At 37.5% G+C, this 26,836-nt stretch overlaps 1 protein-coding gene across 36 annotated transcripts in view; it reads left to right on the forward strand.

Moving 5' to 3' along the window:
• Positions 1 to 25,389, forward strand: part of NRXN1 (neurexin 1) — a 675,546-nt gene extending 650,157 nt beyond the window's left edge. For 12 of the 36 annotated variants that reach the window (XM_030946748.1, XM_030946751.1, XM_030946735.1 and 9 more), the window contains 2 exons: positions 6,126 to 6,213; positions 21,998 to 25,389. In XM_030946748.1, coding sequence (XP_030802608.1) covers positions 6,126 to 6,213; positions 21,998 to 22,305 — 396 coding nt within the window. In that variant the 3' untranslated portion in view covers positions 22,306 to 25,389. The remainder of the gene's footprint in view (positions 1 to 6,125; positions 6,214 to 21,997) is intronic. The other 24 variants (XM_030946725.1, XM_030946727.1, XM_030946728.1 and 21 more) reach the window with 4 other exon arrangements.
• Positions 25,390 to 26,836: the final 1,447 nt, after the last annotated feature.

Genomic DNA, 26,836 nt, shown 5'->3' on the forward strand with positions numbered 1-26,836 from the left:
TAAATACAACGTTCCAGGCAGTTGTCTAAACAGCAAATCATCTAGAGCTGATATTACTGTTACATCACTATTGCCTCTTTCCCTGCAAACTGCCTCATGTACTCCTCCAGATGAGGAGTACACCTGATTAATGTGACATATTCGAGTTTCTTTCCACAACTTTCTCAATAACCAGTCACAAAGATGTGCTTCTTACACTGAGAATTAAATACAAATTATGCAGTCTTGGCTAGAAGATTGTGCAGTTAATCCCATCCTGAAAAGATGAAATCTGAGTTTTTCCACATGAAGTCTTTTGTGATGTTTCATACCCCGTTGGTTTCTGCCAGCACTCCCATTGATGCAGGTTACTTTATTTGTCCATTTAAAGGGGAAAAAGGGGGTAAAAGGAATATATGCAAGGAATTAGTTTTTGGGAAAGTCCCTCTCTACCTCAGAAATTAATGTGTCCAGTGCAAAAGTACAAAAGGATTGCTCTGAGCTCCTATATGTAGATGTTGCATGAACCATATTTTTCAAGGAAAGCTTGAAAAATGTGTTAATGAAGAAGACAGTAGTGTTTATCTGTTGGGTTTCCAAAACCTTTCTTTATACCATGGCTGTAGCTATATAGGCTTTTGGCAAATTGAAGCTGATTCTCTCTGAACCAAATTGCAATTATTTGAATAAGGTTTGTTTTCAGGAGGAAAAATGAAGCAAGCAGAGATTATAATTAAGCATTACAGAAAAGGGGAAAAGGCAAATGAAAGGTTTAATTTCCTTGTCTATATCTGAAAGTATGTTTTCAGACAGTCATTTGCTAACAGTCATTGGATTCTTACCCATTAATCTTCACATAATTGTGTCTCTTGATATCACCTCCCTTGTACCCTGGCCCTCCCCTTTTGCCACCTTGTCTCCTTTGCTCCCGTGACCTCACCAATAATTTTTCACTTCCCTGGTTAGTTCCCCTCCCGAAACAACCATGCTCCATCTTCCCATGCCTTGACCATGCCCTTGATCCTAGCCATGGATGCTGCCTGCCTGTGTCTGTGCCACCCTGCCTGTCCTCATCCCCACGCTCACCAGACGCCTCCAAACACGTGGAGTTTCCTCAGAGAGACTTTGCAGCCTCGGCAGTGCTCGCCAGGCACCATCTGTTCCCAGCATCTCCTTGGCCAGCCACAGGCTCCTGCCTGGCTTTCCTGTGCCTGCTTTCTTTCTGACCTTCCTTCCTGCTCTATGGGAGCATAATTTTGGGAAATGTGCTAGATCAGAGCCACTGTGTAACTGCCAGCGCCTCTCAGTAGCATCCTCACCTGACCCTTCTCATCCTCTGCTCCCTCTCCCACTCATTTGCTGTCCAAAATCAGTCTCAAAGCTCCTCAGAGCAGAACCTTTGCTTTCCAGCTGCCTTTGGCACCAGGCACAACAGCACTGGTCTCTGCTGGCATTCAGCACCAGAGCTGTACAAATAAATAAGAGTAATTCTGAGTTATACGGTTGAAGTTCTCATCTGAAATAATTTAAAGAGTAGTCATAAGGGGTTGTGCTGGTTATAATTCATATAATAATTTAGGAGTGCTAGTTTTTAGCTATTGTGTAATTTGGATTTTCTTGCAGTTCTCATTGGATAAAGTATATTATTGAACAAGAAAGGAATAAACTATATTCAGAGTAGCTGTAGGGTGCTATGATTTAAAGGAGAGCTGGTGCCATGCTACAGCAGAAAATATGCAGGATCCATTATACTGTTAATGAATGCACAGCTCAGATTGCTGATTTAATTTTTAGGTCATATTTCTCTCATACCCTCAGGTATAGTAGACTTCATACATAAAAACGGAGTAAGTTGGTGTGTATTTAATCTCAGTCATGCAAAAAAAATGAATAATAATAAAAAATTACTTTCCTGTATTGTTTATTCATTTCCAATTATTTCTTTTAATGACATAGCATTCAGAGAGTGCTATTAGAAGGGCACAGACATATTTTCTGGTACTAGTTTTAAACCAGGGATAGTAACCTTTGAGGCAGCTTGATATTTATCCATAGCTACAGATTGTCACTGCATTTAAGCCATGACTACAGCATCATTTTTTCATCTGGCCAGAAGCTTTCTTGAAATAGTCACCATTTCCTTCCTCAGGCAAGGTGGCAGATTGGTGGTATTTTAAACTGTCTCTTGGCTGAGAGACAAATCCCAATTTCTTTATTTTTGCAAGCAGACGTAGCTGATGTAAGCAAGACCTATTCCTGCAGGGGCCACACCCCATAATATTTGTCAGAACCAACATTCTGCAATGAATTCTAGTTCTACTAAATGTGAGATTTTTTTGGCTCCATTTTTTCATTGCCATGTTAATTGTAAGCTTTTTTTGATATGTGTACAGATGTCCAACTTTCTGAGAATCCACATTTTACAGTGGACTGCATTTTAAATTGTATAGTCATAGCTGCAAATTGAATCTGAAAAATCTCTGAAAATGCACAAAGAAGAAGCAATTAAAAGAAATTCTGCCTGACCTTTTATGCTGTACACCTGCTATTTTATTTTTTTAAAAAAAATTCTTACAACTGGAGTATCATCTCTGAAATGAATTTGAACAACTCACCCAAGACACATTCTAATCCAATCGTGTATGATGATGATACCAGTTGGATGTTATCCTATTAGGCCCTCACTGTAAATAAGGGATTTTCCACTGACTTTTAAATCCTTGATTAATGAGAATGCTTGAAGCAGTGTCCTGTAAATTAGCCATAGTGCTAGCAACAATGGCAATTCACTTAGGAGAACTGATTTGTTTTAAATCTTCCCATCCAAATTAAAAAGCATGAGGAAAAGATAATGTCGAGTCAGTAAAACATATTACTCTATCTTGCATTATTGATCTGCACCCCATGGCTGTCTGACACCTTCTGCTCTCTCTTCAGGTAAATTCGCATCAGTCAGAGCTCTTCTGGAGAAATAACTCCAGAAACTAACTGGCCCACAGTGTTTAATTTATATATTCTCTATATTATCTAGTGTTTTAGCTAATTCTGAATCCCATTTTGAATCCTGTCAGGCAGACCAATAGCTTTCATTTGTAGTTTGGTCACTGCTATCTCACCTGCCTTTCACAGCTCCTTTGCCCTTTTCTCTGGAAATATGTTTGAGTAGCAGCAAAGGGCTGTTTGGATTTGGGGAAAGGGGTGAATAGGGGCAGGTTGTGACACGTCCTTTAATTGGTACTAAAACTTGAATTCTTCTTCAGATATTTTTCTGAAGAAAAACACTTTTCACATCATCTTATCACTTTGCTTCTTATTCAGCTACTGTAACTTGATTATTGCTTGCAAAAAAATGAGTTTTATACCAAATATTGACTTTGAAACACACATTACTTCCTTTAATATGCTGAGACATTTGTGAGGTCTTTCTTGACATTCTGTATTTGCATTTATTTAAGGTATTATTCATTTCTGTACCCATAATATGCATGCATTTATATCATTCAAGAGCAACCCTTTCTTCTTGTAGAAGTATGAATACTCTTTCTATAGATTGGAATTCATGTCACTTTATGAAGACAGTTTTGACACTCTCTTATAAGTAGCTCAGCAAAGTATCTCTCAGACATGAAAATACTTAAAGTGCATTATTTTTCTAGAGATTTTGAATTACCAGAATTTTGAACGTATCACAAATTGTACAAAGAAGTAGAGTTACCTAAAGTCCTACCATGCTATCCTATTTCAAGAGTAATCAGAGACGCTGCAATAATCCCATAAATCTCTCTGATCATGTCTTCTTGGGTCACTCAAGCTACAAGGGTGACCCATTTGTGGATCGGCCAAAGCACCCCTAATCAAAATTCCAGTCAGACCAGTAGGTCTGAGACCATTTCTTGATGTGACTGTTGGGTATGCCTGTGATGCTCTCTGTTTAATGGTATTTGTGTAGAGCTCCTCAGTGATCCATTGATAAATATTCAGAATTCTGACTACAGGTCATAAAAGTATTGTCTTGTCCAGTGTTGGACAAAAGGAAAAATTTGACTTACCAAGTTGAAACTCTTCGGAAGATTCATGGTACTTTATGTACTTATTATTATGCTTTTATGCCTAATGGTTGTGGGGTTTACAGTACAGAGATATTTTCTTATGGACAGGCTTTGATGGTTATCTTTAAATAACTTTACTTGGTTATTTTTTTTTTATATAAACAAAAAAAAAAAAAGGTAATTTTCCTCAAAGAGACCAAGCTACTGGTTTTCAAGCTTAAATGGTTGTCATCTGGGGAAAAGAAATGGACATTGGAAATTCGAGAGGATGTTTGCAGCTGGCTTTTGTTACAACTTTGGTTTTCTACGTGGTAGAAATGAAGGACAACTAGAAAGCTTTTTTTGGGGTGTTTTTTAAATCTGGCAAATCTGCCAACTAATTTTGGCAGTTATTTCAGGTTTACAGTTGTTTCCTCTAGCTACACATTTTCTCAGCTATAAGGAAAGATAATTTTTGTGATTATGGCATCCAAGTATAGCTGTTGTCTATAGCCTTTTTGATTACCTTCAGCAAGTTACTTCATTCTGTTATGCCTCAGTCTTTTACCTCCAAAATATATTATGATTATTATTATGGGCTTTTCTTTGTTATGCCTCACATATTAATGAATGTGTTCCTGTATCACTTTCCTACTTCAGAGAAGTGCTGAAAGCTTATATTCATTAATATTCTTGAAGCATGACAAAGTAAAGCCTATTACTGTAATATGCTTCGCTTTAAAACTCTGGTTAGAATAATAATGATAAACAGCATGGCTTAGCCTTTGGCCCTGCTGTGCAGCTATAAAATTTTTACATCTTCAGATTTAAACTGATGAAGGAAAACTTTCTTGCATTTTATGTCCCTCCTCTATACCCATGGAGAGATAAAGGAAGAAAGTTTTGCATTCACTGAAATGAGCTGTTGGCATATTTATCATACAGGAATCCAAGAATTTGCCTGCTATGTCCTTAGCCTCTTGTTTGAATATGATGTAGTATTTTATTCTCTCCATGTATTTCCTTCAGTGAGGTGAACAGAAGTTTGAAATGGACAGTTATGAAACACCTTGCCCATAGGAAAAGTGTCTTCTTGACCTCTTTAGTAATTTCTTGAGTAATGACCAGGTGCATGACAGTTTATATTTCCCTCCTATTATTTCCCTGAATTACTGCAGATGTTCTTATTACATTTCTAAATGACTGTTCTCAGAGATGGCTTGAAAAGATACTCATTTTTTCATGTTGACCGATTGATTGTCCCAGTGTTTCGTTGAATATCTCCTTCTTCTTGCACTGTAAGAAGCAGTAAATAGGAATTCCCCAGTTCTTTTTTGAACTTTTATTGTCTGTTTTACCATACATCCCCTGGTTTGTCTCCTTTGTCTTGATTTATATAATTTCTTTATACAAAAAATTGTCCAAATGCATTTTGGCTCTGGGACCTAATCATAGCACTCACACTGTGCTTCACTTATTTAAGAAAATAAGATGTTTTCACTTGTTTAAGAAAATACCGTAATAATTTCTAGCATATACGCATTTATTATTGTTTTCTTTCCTTGAGTTTCTTTTCATTAAATAGTTTTCAGCTCAGTGAGAGATATCTTTGCTTCTTTTCCCTTTTTTTTTTGACTCTACATCTGAGAAAGCAAGTGCAGTTAATGGAGAAAACATCACTACATTTATAATAGTTTTAACAGCTGCACTGCCGGCAGTTCATTATTTTGACTTGTATTTTACTGCTCTCAATGTTCTCAGTAATATCATAGTAGAGATATTGGAGATTAAGAGGGAAGACCAGCAGCTTCAATATACATATTCTGTCCTTCTACTTTCTGTCCTTATTACAAAAAAAAAAAAAAATTAAAATGTGTAAGTGCCACACTGGATATCTAACACAATTCTAAATCCTGACAAGTGCAAATTGAAAAGCAAAGTCCCATTAATACAGAGTTGGAGAGTGTCACTGCACCATTACACTTTAAGTCTGAAACGCTCTGGGCCTTGCATAAATTCCAAAAAAAAAGGAAAAAAAAAGGAAGACATGCTGGTGAGAAACTTGCAACATGTTCAGTCAATTCAAGTACGTCTATTTGACTCTTATTTTCTTTGCAGACTACAGATGACATCCTGGTGGCCTCGGCTGAATGTCCTAGCGATGATGAGGACATCGATCCCTGTGAGCCGAGCTCAGGTGGGTTAGGTTAGTCAACTTTTTTTATTACTTTCTTTTCTTTCATATTTGCATGCTCCAGTCCCCCAGAGCCCCAGCTAGCAGGACAGTCCTTTTGTGCATCTCGAGGAGAGGTTGAATTGGGCCCTTTCTTGGTGGTGTTAGCAGAGCCAGCTCCAGGACATCAGATAGGAGCACATGTCATGGTCTGAGCAAAGTTATGGCTTGGGTGAGGACCTGAGGCTGGACCAGGAAGGGCATTCTAGGGCCTCTGCAACTGTGTTGTGATAAAGAAAGTGCCGCTTCATTTAGCAGGAAGGTGTTGCTGTTGTTTGTGCCATAAGCATTGCCTTCAGTAAGATAAAAATTTCATATCGGAAATATCTTGTTATGTCATGGAACCATAGAATGGCCTGGGTTGGAAGGGACCTTAAAGATCATCTAGTTCCAATCTCCCTGATGTAGTCAGGGACACTTTTCACTAGATCAGGTTGCTCAAAACTCCTCCAACCTGGCACTGAACACTTCCAGGGATGGGACATTCACAGCTTCTCTGGGAATCCTGTTCCAGTGCCTCACCAGCCTCACAGGGAAGAATTTTTTCCTAATATCTAATCTAAACCTAGTGTACTTCAGTTTGAATCCATTTCCCTATGTCCTGTCAGCTCCTGTAAAAAGTCCCTCTCCATTTTTCTTATAGGCTGCCTTCATGCACTGGAAGGTAGAGTTGAATTAATTTTTACTTGCTGTTAGTGGTATGAAATTTTGTATAGATAGATAAAACCTGAAGACATAGACTACAACAGTCTCAAATTTCATTTTTTAAATGTTTTTTTGCCAAGACAAGCCTATTCAGAGTGTATGTTTTAGTTGTAACCAGAAACAAGACATTTTGATATTCTAGTATTTGCCATGAAAAAAAAACTTGGTAGTGTTTTGGCCATATATTTCCTATTCTGCTGAATAGTTGAGATTTGGTAATAATTCTCCTCTGTGAAATAATGGCAAAATTTGGGTTGGAAGAGGCCTTTAATTATATCTAGTCCCAAACCCCTGCCATGGGCAGGGACTCCTTCCACTAGACCTGGTTGATCAAAACCCCATCCAGCTTGGCCTTGGACACTTCAGGGGATGGAGCATCCACAACTTCTGTAGAAATCTGTTCCAAAGGTTCAATTATCCTCAATTATGTTTAGTTAAATACTATGTACCATCTCTAAAAATACCAACATTTATCATTGAAGTGAAAGGGCTGCAAAATTTCCTATCCTTTAAAATAATCCTAGATAGTCCAATTAATTATTCCTGCTTCTTTGTTGGTTTGGTTTAGGTTTCAAATTTCCTGAGTGAACCACCCGTATGGATAAATCTCAGTTTTCCTTAGAATTTTCCCCAGAATTCCCTTGAATTCTCTGCTGTTTGGTAGCATGCCCACTGCTAGTTGTCTGAGGTAATGTGGTAATCTTTGGTGTTTGCTACTTCACTTAATAGTAAAGGAATTAAGATCTATTTGTTGTGCAGTAACATATTTAGCTCGAGTAGAAACCAATTTAATTTGAAATTAATATATTCATGCAAATAGCAACTAAGAGCCATCTTAGTATGATGCCAAAATCTGGGGCAGGAGAAACGTCTACATAGCCCTAAGACAAAGGAAATTTTTCTTCGTATGCAAATGCATGGTTCCTATTTTAAGTCACAAAACTTGATACACACATGCAAGAATTATTTACTTAAACTGAAGTAAAGGCATATATGACTTGTCTAAGTGTCTGACAGACCTGCAGGATGGCACTTGAGCTCTTCCAGGAGCCAATTCACAGATTCGATGATGATACTTCAGGATTATTTTCTTTTGCTTTACAATTAAAGGATTTCAGAGTATTTTCAAAATTCCATTAAGGTGAATGATTGTTCTTAAAACTGAGTAGCAACAGGTACACTCACACAGTTTTGTGCCTCTCAGGGAGATATTTCACTCACAGAAATCTTAGACATTATGATCAAGATATTCAAGGATATTTTTTTCCTGCTCCTTCATTCTCATTTACAAATTCTTGAGTTTAGCAAGACTGTCCTGTCCAGTATGAGTCAGTGCAGTAGCTCTAATGGCTCTGAGCTCATTCATGCCTGTTGTTTCCTTGCTGTAGTTAACTCAGGCAGTGCTGTTCAGTAGACAAATTGACATTTAGGGGGGTGTTATTTTATTTTATAAGGTAATTTTAAAGCAATATATTGGTTACATAGCACTAAATAATTTTCCAAATCACCGGGGTATTAAAGCGGTATTTATATTTTCTCAGGCTTACAGCTCACTGAAAGCCAATGAAATTTTAGAATAATTCTTCTCTGAGGTAGTTTGAGCTCTGGGGCTGCGGTGTTTGGTAGTGTTGAGCTATGCAGAGTCATTTGGCTGGTGGGTGCAAGAATGGGAGAGGTGAAATGAAACTTTCTGACAGCTTATTGTTTCTGTCCAAACTATGGTTCAGGAAAAGGATGTGGATGTTAGCCTTTCAGCAAGAAATTTTCATTAGCTTTACATGCTGGTGTTCAGCTTTCCTGTTTTATCTTAGCATTCATCACACAGCTACACTCCTCATTTTTGTTTATTTGAGAACAGTTTTACTGTTTCATTTGTCAGATCCCAACTGCTACTGCTTTAAAAAAAAAAACAAAACTGTGGATTGGCACAGGAATAATGTTCTGCATAATCCCAATTGTCTGGATCATTTTATCTGTCATTCTTCTCATCAAAATGTCATTCATCCTCCCACTCTCAACTTTTAAAAGCTGCTAATTTGCCTTCATCAGCCTTGTCATTTTATCATACTTGAAAATACCTGAGCCAAAGGGGTTACTGAAGTTGTAACTTCTGGCATATCAGTCTCTCTGTTTTAGTCTTAGTCACTTAGTGTTATGAATAACCTTTTTCCATGAATAGTCAGGTAGGCATTGCTCAATCTCCATAATACTGCAGTCTCCATGTGGATTTGAGCTGCTCCTAACAGTAGGCTGGAATTCAAGGAGAGAAGCACAGTGCTGTTGGCAGTGAGAGTCTGATAATTGTTTTTCTTTTCAGTTGGAATAGGAGATACAGAAGGATATGTCCCTCCATTTAAAATATCTCCATGGTTCAGTTCAGCTTTTCCCCCTTAACCCTTTTCACAAACCAGACTGGCTTCTCCACAGCTGCTCCTCAACGTCCCCGCTAATGGTGGTGAAACTTATTATCCCAACAAGTAATTCTAGGAGGCTGAAAATACAATGGTTAGGGCTGTTTTACTTTTGTGTTTTCACTTCAGAGGCTGTAGTCTGGGATCCTTCAGCAAAGGAATCCACCTCATGGCAAGAGATGATGCGCTCAGAGCTGTGTGGTCAACACTTTTCTACCAAGAATTCAATCAAGGGATGGCCAAAGCCCCTGCAGTTTTATTAAGAGAGCCATAACTCAATATTTCTGTGATGACTGGCCATAACATGCCTGTTTCTAACCGATGTTCTCAGCTCCAAATGAGAGCCTATTCAACAAACAGTTTGAATATGGTACGCCTATATCTCACAGAAAATACTGCTTATCCAGATTTTACTAATTAGTGAGATTTATGCATAAAATAGGGCTTTTTTCCTAGTACAAATATGTTGCAGTTTGTAGTGGCTAACAAGTCCCACTCTGCCACCACCAGCTTTGCTTTCTGTGCACCTGTCTGCTAAATAATAAATGGAAAGATGCAATTTGCCACAAATTTCATACAGGACATAAAAATGTAAACCCGATTAGGAGCTGCTGAGCAGCAATCCCATCATCTTGTCTGGAACATAAAGTCACAAAAATTATAATTGCAGATTTCATTGTGGTATACAAACTGCTAAATGTGCCATAATTGGATGAAGTCATAACAAATTTATTAGCATGCAAAACTTAGTCAACATATTTTTTTTGCATTATGTTTTGTGTAGTAAGGCAACAAGTATTGCTTTCACAGTCTCTTCACCTTCCCCTAAATACCAGTAACAACATGAAGATTGAGGATGATGATAACAATAATAATAAAAAAACAGTTTATATGTCCTTAACTTCATGTTATGGAGGACATAATAAAACCTTTTCATTTTGTAGACAAGTTACAAAAAAATTTAGTGGTAACTTATCAAAAAAAAAAAAAGAAGACCTGGGACAATTTACTGATTTTACATGAGGAGTTATAAAACTGCAGGTGGACAAATTGCCATTCTTCACATCAGGGCTGCTGTTCCAGCCATGCTGAGCTCTGTAGAGAGCTCTGATTTCTGCTGAGTTTCAGTGAGCATTTGTGCTACACAGCTTATTTGTTCCAGTTACTCTGGGCTGGTATTTTATTTGTTAGCTATTATCTAACCACTTCTGTAGCTATTGAAATGTTCCAAAAGGCAGAGAGGTCTGAGCTGGGTCAAATGAAGTGAAATGACTGAGTTTAATGGCAGGGAAATCTCAACCAGGAAAAAAGTCTTGCAGTTTTAGACAAACACACAAACAGTTCTTTTTCTGCAAATGAATTTTAAATCTTTCTCAAATTTGTGACTCAAAAGAGGTTTAAGCTCACAATTGGGTTGAAAGCCTCTCTTACAGCCCCAGCTGAAATGGGATAAGCAGAGGTTTTGGTGGTCTTAAAGCCAGTATATTCACTGGTCTTGGGAATTTTAGCAGAAGGTAATCTTCAAAGTCAAGGAGGGATTTTTCTTCAGGTTCAAAGTGTCTTTCAACCAGTTGAACTCCACATGCTGCAACCAAAGAAAATACTCCTTCATCTCTTGATTTGGCAGTTTTTGGCTCCCATTTCCCAGGGCAATGTTTGATTGGTGGCAGATCTTGTCCTTTACCATTCTGTGGATAAAAAGGACAGAGCTCAGTCAGGTATGGTAGCTGGTAGCACTGGTTAGCTTTCTTAGCCCTAATTCTTAATTCAGAGGGATAAATGAAGTAATTTATTTTCCTATATTATTAAGAAAGAATGGCTAATAGGATAGATGCTTCTGGACTGATCTTTGAGCATGTTTTTAATTTTTCCTACATGTTGGCCAGACTAATTGCATTGCAGAAAACAACAGGTGACAACCAGAAATCTCCAAAGCACCATTTTAGCCTAGAGAGTGAACAAGCCACTGCTGAAGATGACTCTTAGAGAGCAGTCACTGCTTTGGGGAAGGCTTAGTCCTTAGTGAGCAGAACAGTGTGGGGCTTCACATGCAAACTTCTTCCTACACACGCATGTCCTCTTCTCTGTGACAGCATGCTGGACAGATGAGATGGCTCAGAACCCAATGTTCTCAGCCACCTTGTGATGGTTTAGGTTTGATCCCACCATTGATACCTGTGTTTCTAACAGGCAGAGCTGTGTTATATGGATTTGTGAGTGCTTTATGCTCATTACTAAAAGTTTTGCTTTATTTTCCCGTCACGAATTACTGCACTGTATTCCTGGTGCATCTGGCAGCAAGATAACATTGCAGTAGGAGGTGAAGTGACTCCTATAATTTATACATCACTGCAAGTGCCCTGTTTAATGCTCTTCATGGAATTCATTGTGCAAGAAGCTGAAACAAAGAAAAATAAAATTACAGTTAGTTCATAGGGTTACTGTGTTCATTATGGCTTGAGACATAAAGGGAATATTTGTGCCTCAGTCCAATTATCCTGTAGTTCTTTATGCATTTCCAGTGCCAGAAATATCACTAGGTTGTCTTGAATTGGACTTTTAAAGTGTTTAGATGTGATACACATAGTTATCTCTGTATAAGCTGCTACAAGGTGAAAACTATGCTTTATTTACAAACTTTCCAAGTGTTAGCACTTACCATGGCTATGCATAAAAGAACTGAGGAGATTAAGATATAGATTAATCTTCCTTCAATTAAAGATAAAATACTTTTAAGGCTTATTTAATTTTTAAAAAATAAATCATAAAGCCTTCTCCAGAGGAACAGAAAGTAAATGCTGCATTTTTCCAAATTATTTTATTGTTAACTCAACTACTTCTTTATCAAGAGGCTGAGGTCCTAGTGCCTGTCACTGTGAATTACAAATATGGCATTTCTAATTTGAATTTGATCAAAAAGATTTTTTTTTTCCTAATTATCTAAAGAAGTGAGGTTAAAAACCATGATTGATCCATCGTGCCAAAGCTGACCTGTACTCTTTGCCAGCCATGCCATTGAAACTTGGGAATACTGAGCAGAACTGGAGGCTTCTAGCCACTCCTTGGGATTTTCATACATTCCTAGTGTCAGACAAAGGAATATGGATGGATACAGGGGAGGTGGCTTTTTCCTGCACACAGTGGTATTCTGGCAGTGCAATACCAGCAGCTCAGTGTTCTCTGTGGTAAGAAATATTGACAGCAGACTGCTGTAAATCACACAAGGCTCTCCCTTAACTCACACAAGAGTTGTGTCCACTGGCGCGTAAATGATGAACGGTTTTCCTTGGGTGAACTTTGAGTGTGCATTCATATCCCATGGACATCCTTGCTAAAGCTGGGTCTTCTCACTTCTATCAAACACAGAACAGTTAAATAAGAATGGCTGCTGGGGTTTAATCCCAGCTAGCAAACATTCAGGGTGCAAAAACTGGCGTTATTATTTGTGTGGAAACACAAATCTTGATTTCATGCTTCAGACATACACAGACAACATGAAAAGGCAACTCCTGTGCAGAGAAATTTACTAAGTGGCAGTTGTTAGTCCTGCTGTTTCATGTTCAGTGGTTTGGAGATGGACATCTCCACAGAATGGACAAAACCAGGTGGCAACATTTTGAGTAGTTCCAAGAAATGTTCTCTTTATGAACAATAATTCAATAAAAATGGGCACATTACTCAATGTGCCTGAAAGAGTGTCCAAAGAAAGAGGGGTCTGTTATCTTTCTTTCTTTTAAAGATGTAAAAGACAGCTAGTGAGTCAGTTCTGAAGGTATTTACAGGCAAAGCTGCAGCACAAGATGCTGCTGTGACAACAGGACTGGAGAACCAAACCAGGCCCTCCACATCACCCATGCACAAATCCACTGACTTCCTTAGATTTTTCAGTACTAGGAAATTCCCTGGATACTTCAGTGAAATGTCCATGAATATCACATCCTTTAATTCAAGTTAATTGAGGACTTACTTTCCTAGTTTTCCCTAGAAAAATTTGCAGGAAAAACTGTTGCTTGTATATGAGCAGTTGCTTGACCTATTCTTTTTGATATTCTCCAAAAAAGAACCTGGCTTACAGATAAGGTATTGCATAGACCTTAAAAATTAATTGTCTGTGAATGCAGTTGTTTTGTCAGAAAGGAAAAAAATGAAATTAGATCTATGTCAATGCTCTCTTCTACAAAGCAGACACGGCTTTCAAGCCTGGTATTCAAGATTTTCAGTAATAAAACACATTAAGCTCCAGTGACTGTGCATGTATCATTAGGAAATGAAAATAGGTTCTAGAAAGTTCTAAATCTTTTGTTATTCTTTGTTGTTAGCCACAGAAATAAAGATGTGTGTTCTTTGACACCTTCCACTATGAGAAGTTTCCACCATTTTCAAAAACAGTGTAGATCTTTTTAATCTGGAACCAGAGAGTCACTGAATTAAAAAACAGCCTGTAAAACACATTATATTTACTGAAAACAATGAAATAAGGCCAAATATGGATTATATGTACTTTCAAAAACATTATCCACAGGTGAACTTCACACTCTGGATGAAAAATGCAAAAAATAAGTAAGATAGTAATTGTAAAATGGAGGTTTTCAGAAACAGGCATGTAATCTATTGACTTGACTGAGACTCTTTTTTCTAATTCAATAAGGAGTTTTGGAAAGACAGAGGATTTACTTACACAAAGATGAAGTAGAGAGATGATTGAATCTAGAACAAGTTCCATTAGTTTTCATGATGATCTGCTTAAAAAATCATAAATTAAAGTGCATAATCCTAAAAATTCGTCCTTTAAATCAAGTTTAAAGTTAGGATCAAGAGTGCACATAGACTGGTGAATAAATAAATGAGTTCTAGTTTGTTTGAAATTAGTCTGTGTGTTACTGGTGCCTAGACTGATGAAACCTCATTGTTTTCCTTGAACTACACTTTAGTCTGGTTTGATTTGCTACATCTAGTGCTCATATTTTCTTGCAGACTGTGGACACTATACTGAAACTGTTTCCTGTAGCTTTGTAATGCATATGCATTGAATTTCTTCTTTTTGTGAAGGAAACTCACTTTTCCACAGTACTATTTTTCATGAAAAAGGTAGAAGAAAGACAATATTTTGCAGAGGTAGGAGAAGGTTTATAGCCAAAATACTGACCTGAATTAGCTTTGTATTGCTCAGTTGCTATGCCAAGGCTTTCTCGGACCAAACCTGAGCAATAAGATGTTAAACCAGTTATTTGAAATTCTACAGGAAATTTCCAATACCCGATAAATTCAATTAATATGGTGTTCTAGAGTAGTTGGTGCCTGCCAGCAGCAGGTTCTCAAACCACTAGCCATCATACCAGACTGCTGGCAGTGAACTGGTTTGCTGACCCCTCTGCCCGACGAGGGAAACAAGAACAAACTAAACTTCTTGCTGGTGTTTTCTGGCAGCCAGTAGAGTGTGAACACCCATTAGCTCTTGCCTACCTAGCACTAAGGATGCTGCTACTAATTTTCAACCCCTTGCTCACAGCTAATTTAAACCTGTGCAGAAGCACTGGGGTGTTGTGGTGTGTGAGTTGTGTAATTTGACATCCTGCAAAGCGGTAGGAGAATGCTGACGAGTTTGAGAACTAGGTATTCTCCAAGGATGTTGCTCATAAATGGAAGCAGGAAAAATTCAAGGCAAAAGTAACCTATAATGAGGGTGCATGTACCTGAAATAGTCTAACCTTAGGCTATCTCCTTCTGACTATATAAAGAACTGAATGAAACCTTCTTCTGCTGTGTTGACATGCTATTCTATATAGGTTTCAAAACCAGCACTTCCCCTGAGGTTAAGGGCTGTGGTCTAGATCTGGGAATTTGATGGTTTAAATGTGAACTGGCTTAAACCGTAGTTTCAGATCTAGAAAACATCATATGTTGTGAATGTACCCTTTAAAAAGTTTCAAAAAGGGAAAAATGAAAGATGAAAGAAGTGAGAACACAGGAATTATATTCTGAAATGAAACAAAGCTTTATAGATATCTCAAACTTTTTTCCCTTGTGCCAACATCAGAAACACCAGAATTGTTTTATAGACTATGATGAGAAAAGCAAAGAAAAACAAGGCAGTCTTATTAATTTTAATAATTTTATCATGAGAAAAAGAACATTAATTATATCAAATGTAACTTATATCCATCCTGAGTTCCATTTGTCTTTATCTTCCCACTCCCAGAGAAGCATATATGGTTTAGGCAGTGATAGGATTCATGCTGAACAAGTGTAGCTGCTGAATCTGAGCCTTTGGGTAGCAGGAGTAGCTCAGTATTTATAGCAGCTGCGCCCCCAGTGTGTGTGCAAGGATATTCTGCATGTCTTGAAAGCCTGGCCCCTTCTTCTTCTCCCAGGAATATTATCAGCTTTGTCAGTAATGGGTCTGACTTGATGACAGTGTTTGGAGTAAATTGAATGCTGCGCTTTCTGCTTCAACATTCAAGCCATATATATATATATATATATATAATGTTTGTGGCATAGGCATTTATCTCTTCATGTAGTAGCTGCTTAGTGAAGGAGGAAAATCAGGGAATCACCCACAGTTGTGAGATGAATGTGGGTGTCTGCACCTCCCAGCTCATTTCATGAGCAAGAATCATTCCACGCTCTGCAGGCCAAGCCAGCAGATTCCTCATGCTTTACAACTAAATTTTGGTATTCTGCTCAAAACTGGTTCCTAGATAAGGAGGTTTGGAATTTTTTGCCTTTTTTTAAAATGAGATGACAATGTTAAAAATAGCAAGCAATGAAACCTTGATCTGGCAAAGCTCATAGCACAACTTTTCCTGAAGTCAGTGGAGCCCAAATGTCAGAGTTTTGGTTCAATGCAGCCAATCTTACTGTTAGCTGCCACCAAAAATTTATGTTTCCAGTGCCCCTGCTCTTTTCTTGTTTTAACACTGAGTCTTCAGGGAGCAGGAGCAGCATGCAACTCTCTGAGCAAATGATCCCAGTTCAGCTGTCTGAACTGGTGGCCCACAGTTGCAGCAGCTAAGCTCTAGCTTGAAAACATGCTGTCAGTAGTGTAATATTTCTATATTTCTGTTTTGTCTTCCTTATGTTATCTTATTTGCAAAATCTTCCCCCCGCCCACTTAGGAATACTTCAATTTAAAATACAGACTAACTACTGACTTTGCTAGTGAGTCAAAACTTCTGAAACAAAGTAGCAAATGACCAAAGATTTCTCAGAATGCACACAAAACCAGAAAAATAACTTGACATAGAAAATAAATAAGGAGAGATACAAAGCTGAATGACAAATACAGAAGTGGGGAGAGGTAGGACACCTTAAGTGGTTAAGATAGAATCCTTGTTTGGAGAGAAGAAATACTAAAAGAGAAGCAATGCAACTGAAATGTTAAAATATACTAAAAAAAGGGTAAAACCACAGGGATGAAGGCTATTAAAAACATTAAGTGATATATTGGTTTACATTCTCTATTTTGGCTAAAATTAAATTTAGTTTTGTGGAAAATATTTTCACAAAAGCTTCTTATAAAACTGTGAAATATTCCCCTCAGCTCTGCAAAACATAGTAACTCCTAAACCCCACTGATTTGGTATGCTCCATCAATTGGCACTGTACAACCAACTATCCAATCTCCCTTTGGACTTGTGATGACATTTTAAAAGGTTGAGAAAACAACCTTTCACCTCTCAGCCACAGGGGAAAAAGAAGTTACTTGCAAAACCTGCAGTGCTAAGGAGTTGGTAGGATTTGCAAATGATTCGAAGTCAATATATGACAAATCATTACACTCGGAAATCAGCACTCTGCTCAGTGCAGAGAGAATGTTTAGCTCCTTAGCAAACCAGTCTTTTTAGCTGTGGATGCTGTTCCACTGCTGGACTATTTTTATAACAAGCTAAGTTAGTTGATGTCACTTTAGAGGTATCTTAATGTGTTATATCCTGGGTTTGCACACCAAAGAGTAGAGCAGATACCTTAAGAATTTTCCTTTATTAAACACAAGTCTACAGCAGACTTCATGCTAGTTTTGAAGCTGGGCTGCATCTACCCCAGTTCTGCAGAGGAAGTGCTGGGGTTTGTTTTTCAGAGGCATTCGTTGTACAGAGGTGCTGAATTTGCAGCAAGCTCAGAAACCAGCTCACCAGAATCCAGCAATGCTGCAGAAAATCAACCACAAACAGGTCCACAATGGTAGCACACAGAGTGAAAATTAATATGTGTCCCATAAATAATTGCCTTCATGCCTCATTGCAAATGCAGTAGTTAAACATTTCTGTCTTGTGAGTAATTTCCTATTCACAGTTTGTGGGAAGGCATAAATGTAAAGAAAACAGGTTTGGCGTCCTTTTGTCTTTTTTTGTTTTGTTTTGTTTTTCAATCTGCTAATTTCAATTCACAAACACCACTGGAACCTGCAATTCCAATTTTCTTTTCGCAGTATTAATGAAAACTGGGCACTGAAAATAGTTAGATTTCTTTCCTTCTAAATCTTAAACCACTTAGAAATACAGTCAAGAATAATAACTTTCTAATCCATTGTTACATAATGTAAAACTGCTCAATTGCTATTATTTCATGCAAAGATTTTCGTAAGTGGTAGAAGAGGCTTTTAGAACTCAGTTTCTCCTAAGCTGGTCTTTGAGGCAGTACAAAAGCACTGGTTGGGCGCTGTTGAGAGGAAGAGCTGTGCATCGGAGAAGTTGTTTTAAGAAGGAATCCTTGCACCACAAGATGACAATCATTTCCTCTCACTGTTATGGAAAGGTTTGAGCATATTTACTGCCTTTATGATTTTGTCTTGCTCCTAATCAGACCAACCTCAATTTATTGTTTTAATAAATAGATAGTTTCAGGGTTTGGGCTTTGGGTAAAGTTTTCAAACAACTGTTTACTCTTAAAATCAGAGTAATTTTTTATGTCATTTTATCTTAACATACTCCAATAAGGTATTCAGTTCTCATTTACAGTAAGATATCTAGGATGAAGTTAATATCTTTTTCATGCTGCAGACACTAAGAGTGACTGCAGCAGAGTAGCAGACAAGGTTATCTGCAGACACACCTCTGCTGATGTGCCAGAAGCCAATGGCTCTGCCTGGTCCAGCTACCAAGATGCTGGGGAAAAAATTGCATCCAGTGTCTCCCAAAGAGCTGGGAAGCAAAGAGCACGATTTCTGTAAACTTATAATCTTCATTTGCTCTCCACTGACATCATCTGCCATCCCTTGCAATCGTTCCTGTCTTGCAGGGGAAAAAAATATAGGTAAATTCCCCTTGGAACTGACTCCAGTCTTAGTCAAACAAAGGTACTGCTTAAATAGAAGTCAGCTGTTTCAGCAGTGTTAGGGATGTGGAATTATTTATTTATATAGATTTCAGAAGCAATGAGGGTTGGCTTTTTTCCAGTGGCCCTTTCCTCCCTGTCTCAGAACAGGACTCTTACTTTGGTGTGTACTCCATTAGCTGTTCCTATCTAACGTGCTCACAGAGAAACCTATGTACTTTATAAAACTTTTCTATTTCCTCCTCCTTCATTTGTCTGGAGAGGCCCTACTAGGTTAAAAGCATATTTTAATGTATATGGAACAAAAATAGCAAGTCCTTTTCCTTGCAGAATTGCTCCTTTTCCAGAAGTCCAAACAAATGCAACAACAGATGCTTTGAAATGTTATAAGTTTAAATAACATCAGTGTAGTTGGTGGAATATTTCTCAGGCAGATGGGTTAAATGAGACAATTTTGAAAACATTCTTAAAATAAAAGTAAGACATCAGGTGAGAGGCAGGAATTTAGGTAACATTGAAAAATATACCTTAGATGTTTCTTTTAAGTTGCAATATTAGAATGTTTTCCTCTGAGCAAGCTGTTAACTGTCATTTAGTAGACATTAATTGTAAAGTTAGTTGACAGTATTTGGCCCATATGTAGTATCTTAAAGAGAAGGAGCAGCTGTTAATCCATCAGGTATTGACAGTGTATTCAGTGGCTTCTATTATTTCTCAGACAGAAATTAATTTCCTGAAATCACATACAGTAAGATAAGACTGTCTCATTTTCACTCACTGTGGAAATACTCAGTCTTTGTTCTGCACACAATGCATTGTCTCTTGTAAAACAGTAAATGACACTCTAGGTGTAAAAGAATTTCCATTTTCTACAATAGTTACAATGAACAAACAGGATCTAAACCAGTCACTGACTACTGTGGAGCAGGGCACCTTTCTTAGTAGGGTGGCATCTGCCCTGAAATGACAAAAGCATCTTAAAACCTTCAAGATCTCTTGTGTCGCCATAGAAAGTACCAACTGCACCAACTCATAACAAGTAAGAACTTTCAGAAGGATACAAAACGTTAAAATGCTATTTGATATGGTTGTTTTTTTTTTTTAATTTTACAGTTTTGTCTCTGTTCTTTCAGCTGAACAAAATGTCAGCTTCTTTAAAGCTGTTTGAAATAACTACTAGGAGGAAGTGTTTCAGCAGTAAGAACACAGATCACCAATAAGTAAATTATGGATAATAAGAGAGGGGAGAAGGAACTTATTCTTTTGGGGAGTTGTGGCTTTTTTTCTGTTTTATTATTCATAGGCCAATTGTAGATGTCTGTCGCTGGTGGCTGCTTTCAATTCTGGTACTCCAAACTTGTTGTAATTTTTTGACCAGTGTTGATAAATTGACTGGCATTACCTTTAATGTAGCATCCTTAAAATTATCATCTTCCTCTTATGCCTTTACAGTGCTTTAAAAAGTGACTATGGAGCATAGTGTGCTCTTGTGGACTTTGAGCAAGACACTTTTCTAACACACCTCAGAACAATACTACCTGTAGGCACACCCTGATAAAGTTAATATCATTAATATATTGTAAAGCTAGCATTTAGTACTTTTAGTTAGCATCTATATTTTACTGATTGAATTTTTACCCTTGCATAATGATGCAGTTTCTCCAAGCCAGCCTGGCTCTCCTGAGCTCAGCCAAGGCTGGCAATGCTGAGGATACAGAGCCTCTCAGAAGTTTGGAAATGCTGGTACAATCAGAGGAATACTGCAGAAACCCAGATAACTTCATTTCTGTCCATGACACGTGTTAGGTTAGAGAGGATCCATTTCAGCTATCACCACTTTAAGTGATTCTATCCAAAGATCTGCCTCCCCTCCTGCTGCAAAATTCAGCAAAGAAAGGCGATCATGGAAAACACAAAAGCACTGTGTGTGCTGAGAGCATTTAAACTAAAAATTCCTCCTGGAATTACGGTTTCATTCCTCATGGCTGTGCAAGGGGACAAAATATGCCCGACTACACAATAGTTCCTATCAAGAAGAATTTCCAGTGTGAAGACCTAGGTCAGCTCTATTCATATCACAGCTGAAAAGACCAGAGTCTAACCTCAGAGGTGGGTTCTTAGGAGACCGAGACCTTGCTCTGTGCAATTTGGGAGGTTTTCTTGGGGCATAAAGCAATCCTTGAAGGAACATCTGATAATGGCATCAATGATGAAAAGAGGGAATGGGAGAAGTGAGTGAACAAGTGCTCTGAAGTGTAGCCGTATCCAAGGAGGACCCCGAAGTAGAAAATAGGAGATAGAGTTGGATAGCTCTCTAAAAGCAGTAAGAATAAATATAATTAATTTTAAAAAAGAAAAGAAAATATTAGAAGGAAAGGAGAAACTGAGAAGCTTGGTGAGGAAAGAGTACAGGAGAGCTGAGGATACCTTACTTGTAGCGAATTTATTGGCTGCTATCAGCCATTTTATTTTTTTTTACCCTCCATTCTGTCTTATTGTCACTGCCTTCTCAATAAATAGCATGGTGTCACTTTTTGTTCCTCACAGAAAGAGAGGGAGAGAGAAAGGGAGAGGGAAATCCTTTCCTCTGAGATGTCCATGTCCTGCATTTAAATTGTGGCACGTCTGTTTTTTCAGATTGTTTAGGCATTATTTGCTTAACAACACACTAGGATAAATTATACCTCTGAAGGCTAGAACATGATGTTCTATGCTGTCCTTTTTCTTGTTTAAAAGCCTGAAAAAGGGATGGGCTGCAACCCTGACTGGTTTTGGACTAGTAGAGGAGGGGTGATGCCTTGTGAAGGCTGACCTGGAACAGAGACTAGATGGAGCTAAAGAATAAAGTAATGATTTATTAGGAGGCTTCAATAGATCCACCTTGGGCAGCACAACCCAAAATGGCCAAAAAAACAAAAATGGACCACCAGTTATGGGGTCTCACAATTTTATAAGATTTGGTCCATTTGCATATTGAAGCTGATTGTCCAATTACAGCTTTAGCCCATGAAGTCCCATCCTTATTTTTCTCTCTTCATTCCAGCGTTGTTTATGCTCTTGGGCCTGAGATCTGGATCTGCTGTCCTTGGGTCCCCAGCGAGAGAAGGAATTGCTTTGTCTCCCTGCTCTGTGAAGAGAGCTTACCATCCCCTAATATGAAGCCTAGACTTACAGAATAGCAGAAATAAAGCAGAACAGCATCTGAAAAATATAAAAGCTAAAACCTGAGGCATCAGTGCATCTCTAGGCTGTCCTGGCCCGTGGGTGCAGCCAGAAGGACACATGACCCTAGCAGCAGGCATGACTGACTCCTCCATGTCCAAACTCAAGGATAACCTCTCCTTTCTTTCCTTATCTACCCACAGCAAACCCCACCAGGGCGGGAGGAGGACGGGAGTACCCCGGCTCGTCCGAGGTGATCCGTGAATCCAGCAGCACGACGGGCATGGTGGTCGGGATCGTGGCGGCGGCGGCGCTGTGCATCCTCATCCTCCTGTATGCCATGTACAAGTACAGGAATCGAGACGAAGGCTCCTACCACGTGGACGAGAGTCGAAACTACATCAGTAACTCAGCACAATCCAACGGGGCTGTGATCAAGGAGAAGCAGCCCAACAGCGCTAAAAGTTCCAACAAAAACAAGAAAAATAAGGATAAGGAGTACTATGTCTGATCTCAACATCTAAAAGAACGCTTGTATAGAAATAGTCTTCATTTTACCTGAGACATAATACAAACTTATTTACTTTACTTTTTATGAAGCACATTCAAAAACAAACAAACAGAAAAGACAGGGAATGCAATCAGAAAGGAAAGACTGTTTTTAAAAACAAGCATTTCATGCTCTTGTTTTTCAGAAACAGGAGCTGATAAATTCCCTAGCATCCACAGTGTTTTCATTTACTCTGCCTGTCTTTATGTTGCTGGAACGTTTCTGAAAGACAATGATGACACCACGCACTCATAAAGCAAGGAGTATTACTACAACATCGAGGCACAATATGAAAAAAAAATCAAATTTAAAAAAAAAACAAAACAGGAAAAAAAAAAAGAAAAAAGAAGCTACCTATGATTCTGGATTTAGCCAAAGTGCTAGCGCTTTCTTGAGAAGTAAGTTAGTCTTATTGTCAGAGAAGACTGTCATTATATATGGTGACTCAACAAGCAAACATAAAGAGTTTGCCGTCTGGTGCAGTGAAGCAGTGATTGGAAACTTGCATTTTGAAACAAAGTGCTGGCTTTTCTGAAGACTTATGTAGAAATACTTTCAAAAAGCCCCTTTCTGGTTGTGAGGAAAATAGTATGGAGGCCTTATTTTCAAAAACAAAAACAAAAATCTGGAATATAAGGCACATTTCCACAAAAATATTAAAAAAAAAAAAAAAAAAAGAAAAACAAGAGGGCATAGATGCAATCATTGGGAAATTTTCATGCACGCTTAATATGTTATTACATATGTTTATATAAAAACACATCTATATGTGCTTTCTGGACTGTGATAAGTGATGTTTTATAGCCTGTTGTATAGAAAATGCAAACTATATCTGCTCTTCAGCCATTTTTGGTAAACTCAATGTTATAAGTGTTGCTAGGTATAGAGAGTTTTATGACATCTGGAGCAACAGACATTCTTCAGTTTTTTTGCAGCCATTATAAATTGTCCCAGACTTTTTCTTTTTTTTTTTTTTATTTTTAATTTACAGTGTAGTGGTTATACAAAGGGGGATGTGTATGAATGTATATAAGAGTCAGCTAATTTTTTTCTTACCTGTACAGCTCTATTATGTTGCAATTAAGTTTCAGTAGTTTGTATGAAAGAAGTGGACTAGAAAGCAAAAATATATCTCTACTGTAATTTGTCTTCTCCCTCCTATCCCCATCTCTTGCTCCTGATATGCATCAATGAAGTTGATCAGAATGGCCAATTTTCCTAGAAATATACATTCATGAATTAGCTAAACATTTAGTGACTTAAACTGGCCTTTGGCTTCCAGTCAAAGCTTCACTATTGGAGAGCATGGTTTGCCTTACAGAAACCTTGTTCTTAGAAATTACAAGAATGATGAGTTTCTTGAGAATCTTAGGAAGTATCATATAGTGTTTATCTGGCATTCATATGAAGAACAGCTACTACAGCACTGGGTGGTAAAAGATCTAAAAATACCCATTGTAATTATCCAGGCTGATTCTGTTGCAGAATTTATCCCTTTCTCCAAAAAGGAAATACTCTTGAGGTGCACGATAGTATTTTTCAATGGTGGGCATTTTGACATATGAAAAAGTATTTTTAGCTAAGTTGATTGTGTAGTATTGCAAGACATCATAACCAGACAGATATAAGTTCATTATGTTTTTAAAGTGACACAGCTTATCTTGCATATATAAAACATTAATGCATTTTAGTTAAACACATGAAATGTAATGCTGTAATTTACACGTTAAGTTTGGAATTTTTTTCTAGTAATATTTCATTAGTTTCACAGCAATAAATCATAGCATAACATTTTATTTACACAGAAGTTCAAAGAGAATGCGTTAGACAGAAAGAGGGTAGTTCAATAGAAATCAAGCAAATCATCAGAAGGCCTCCTGGGAGGGATATAGATATTCACACTTTACAGACAGGAAGGAGAAATTTAAAATTAGCTTTAAACAGCAGACACAAAACATTTTGTTGCGTGTTACTCACTGTAGCTGATGAAATAAAGTTGGGAACTGGTACAGCTATCTATCTGGGAGTCAGAGCACTTTAAAAATACATGTAGCTGACATGGAAACACCTCTTGAAGTTTGCCAACCACATCAAGGTGTGACATGTTGCATTTGTGAAACGACTTTTTATTTTCATTAGCATTTATGCAAAAATGAAGGAAAGAAAAACCACTCACAAAAACCACAAAATCCATCTGATGTTCATTTCTTAGATTGTTGTTCACCTGTGGCACTCATCATTTCTCCCACCTTTACAAGACAGCTGTACTCAGGGAATGGCAGGGGCAAGGGTGACTGGAGGTCATTGCTGGAAGCAAGAGACTTCAGCTGGAGGGGGGAAAGAAGTTGAAAGCCAGGTGGTGTTCAGATTTCAGTGCTTGAAGGTACCTAGAAGAACAAGAATAATCTGTTGACAGGAGACTGGGCATGACAGAATATGATTTGGGTGAGATGAAATGGTCTTTTCTGCTTGGTATTGATTGCATTAATGAAATAGCGTTGTCAGGCCAATTTCCAGGCAGTTTGGTAGATCAATCTTTAACTAAATCCATACATCAAGGACAAAAAAAAAGATCTCCTAATATTAAATAAGAAAACACAATTTTAACACTGTTTCTGAAGGTTCTCCTTTTTCCTCTTTAATTTCATAATTTAACAAAAGAAAAATTATGGATGTATCAGAAATGCCAGCAAATGGATTTAAAATTCTTTTTTGTTTAAAAGCAGCAGCAACAACAAACAGACATAAACCAACTACCTAACATAAAATTGGATCCTTTCTCTATAATAACCTAATTTGTTTGACTGAGATGGCTTCATTTCTATGACTGTATTGTGTTGCCTTTTTTAACAAAACACTAAATAACGTGTGAAACTTTCAACCCTAAGACATCAAAGAGAGGCCCAATGCCCCTAACCTTATAGTGCTTTCTGTGATAGATATTTACAATTTTTTTATTTGTTGCAAGGCCAATTTATTCATTATTGGAAATGCTAAGCAAGTGGAATTTACTGTTTTGTTAATAAAAATGTTTCTTAATACAAATGCTGGCTTGTTTCTTGTCTTGCTCTTAGGTTGTGAGTACCTGTTCATCCTGAGGCTGTGAAAAAAATTGGTAAATTGGTATGAAGTTACAGACATTCATGTCAGGAAAAAGTAACATCAGAGCTCTTTATACATTTCAGTGAAAACCTTCAAGTCTTGTGTTCAACTGGCCCACTTAGAAAAGCATTAATGACAACAGTGAATTGTTTTTTGCAGAGACTTGCTTAAATTGAAATTTTCTAGTATTTTTTTAATCAAAAAATTAAAAGTTGATGTTCTCTTTCCCATCTCTATGAAAAAAGAACTCTCCTTTTTGCCACTTTCTGATTTCTGTAGTGGAAATAAGGTGAAGGAGGTAATGGGATGAAAAGTTAAAACATTTGTTAAAAGTGAAAAAATTTTCTCTTGTCTAGAAGATGATTTAAAAATTATTGGGAAAATGAATGCATTTCAGGTCCTTAAAAACATGTCTAGATAATAATTACAAAATTTCAACCGGAGCTAATCCATCACATAAGTGCTTTCCTACTTAGCATGGCATTTAAATTCATGGGCAACTTCAAGCAAACATCTAATCCTATTGATTTAAGCAAGTGTCTAAACTTGCCTAAATGTACTGCTGAATGGGGATGGAGTTAAGCTTTTGGATCTAAGCTCCAAATAGAATTTAATTTTGTATCATCTTAAATCACATCAGCAGCTTTTAGACTTCAGTGAGATTTATTCATCTGCTTAATTACGTATAGACTGAAGTATTTAAGATAATTTAAGCCCAGGAATATCTGTAGAAAAACAGTCCCTATCTTCCATTGGTATAAAACACTTTGAAAGTTCTAAACTGCTTTATACTGAGATTAGGTCTTGTGAGTGTACTTAAATAAACACTGAATGTTCCGTTTAGGAAAATGCTTTATACACATTTGAAGGAGCTACAACAATAGTGATTTTCATCCTACTACTACAAAGAAAACCTCCAACCAACACCAAAACCAACTCACACTTAATTATTTTAAATTCTACAATGTAGCTGTTGCTTTTTTTTCTTTTAACTTCTATACTGTGTATACTATTCCCTTTTACCAAAATCCTAATGGCCTCTCACTACCTACATTATTCATCATTATCTGGCCACTATAAGTGGTGGCCTCCATTATCAATTATCACTGTGGTCAAGCAGCTAAAAAGCCTTTACAAGGTGATGAAAAAGAGAAAAAACTAAACAACATTCCAAAATTTGACTTAGAATAAGGCAAACAAATCTCACATAGGCTGTAAATGGCAATTGTGTTTGTTAATTCCTCCCAGGTGACTTCTTTATAGTTCAATGAAACAGTTTTAAATTGGGGTTCTGGATCTGATTTTCATTTTGATTATAGAAATTTGCTTTTAAGTTCAGTACAGGCCCGTTTAGAGGTGCTTAGAACTATTTTGCTGGGTCAGGCACCCT

This window comes from Camarhynchus parvulus, chromosome 3 (genome assembly GCF_901933205.1).
Source record: "Camarhynchus parvulus chromosome 3, STF_HiC, whole genome shotgun sequence".
Classification (NCBI taxonomy): domain Eukaryota; kingdom Metazoa; phylum Chordata; class Aves; order Passeriformes; family Thraupidae; genus Camarhynchus; species Camarhynchus parvulus.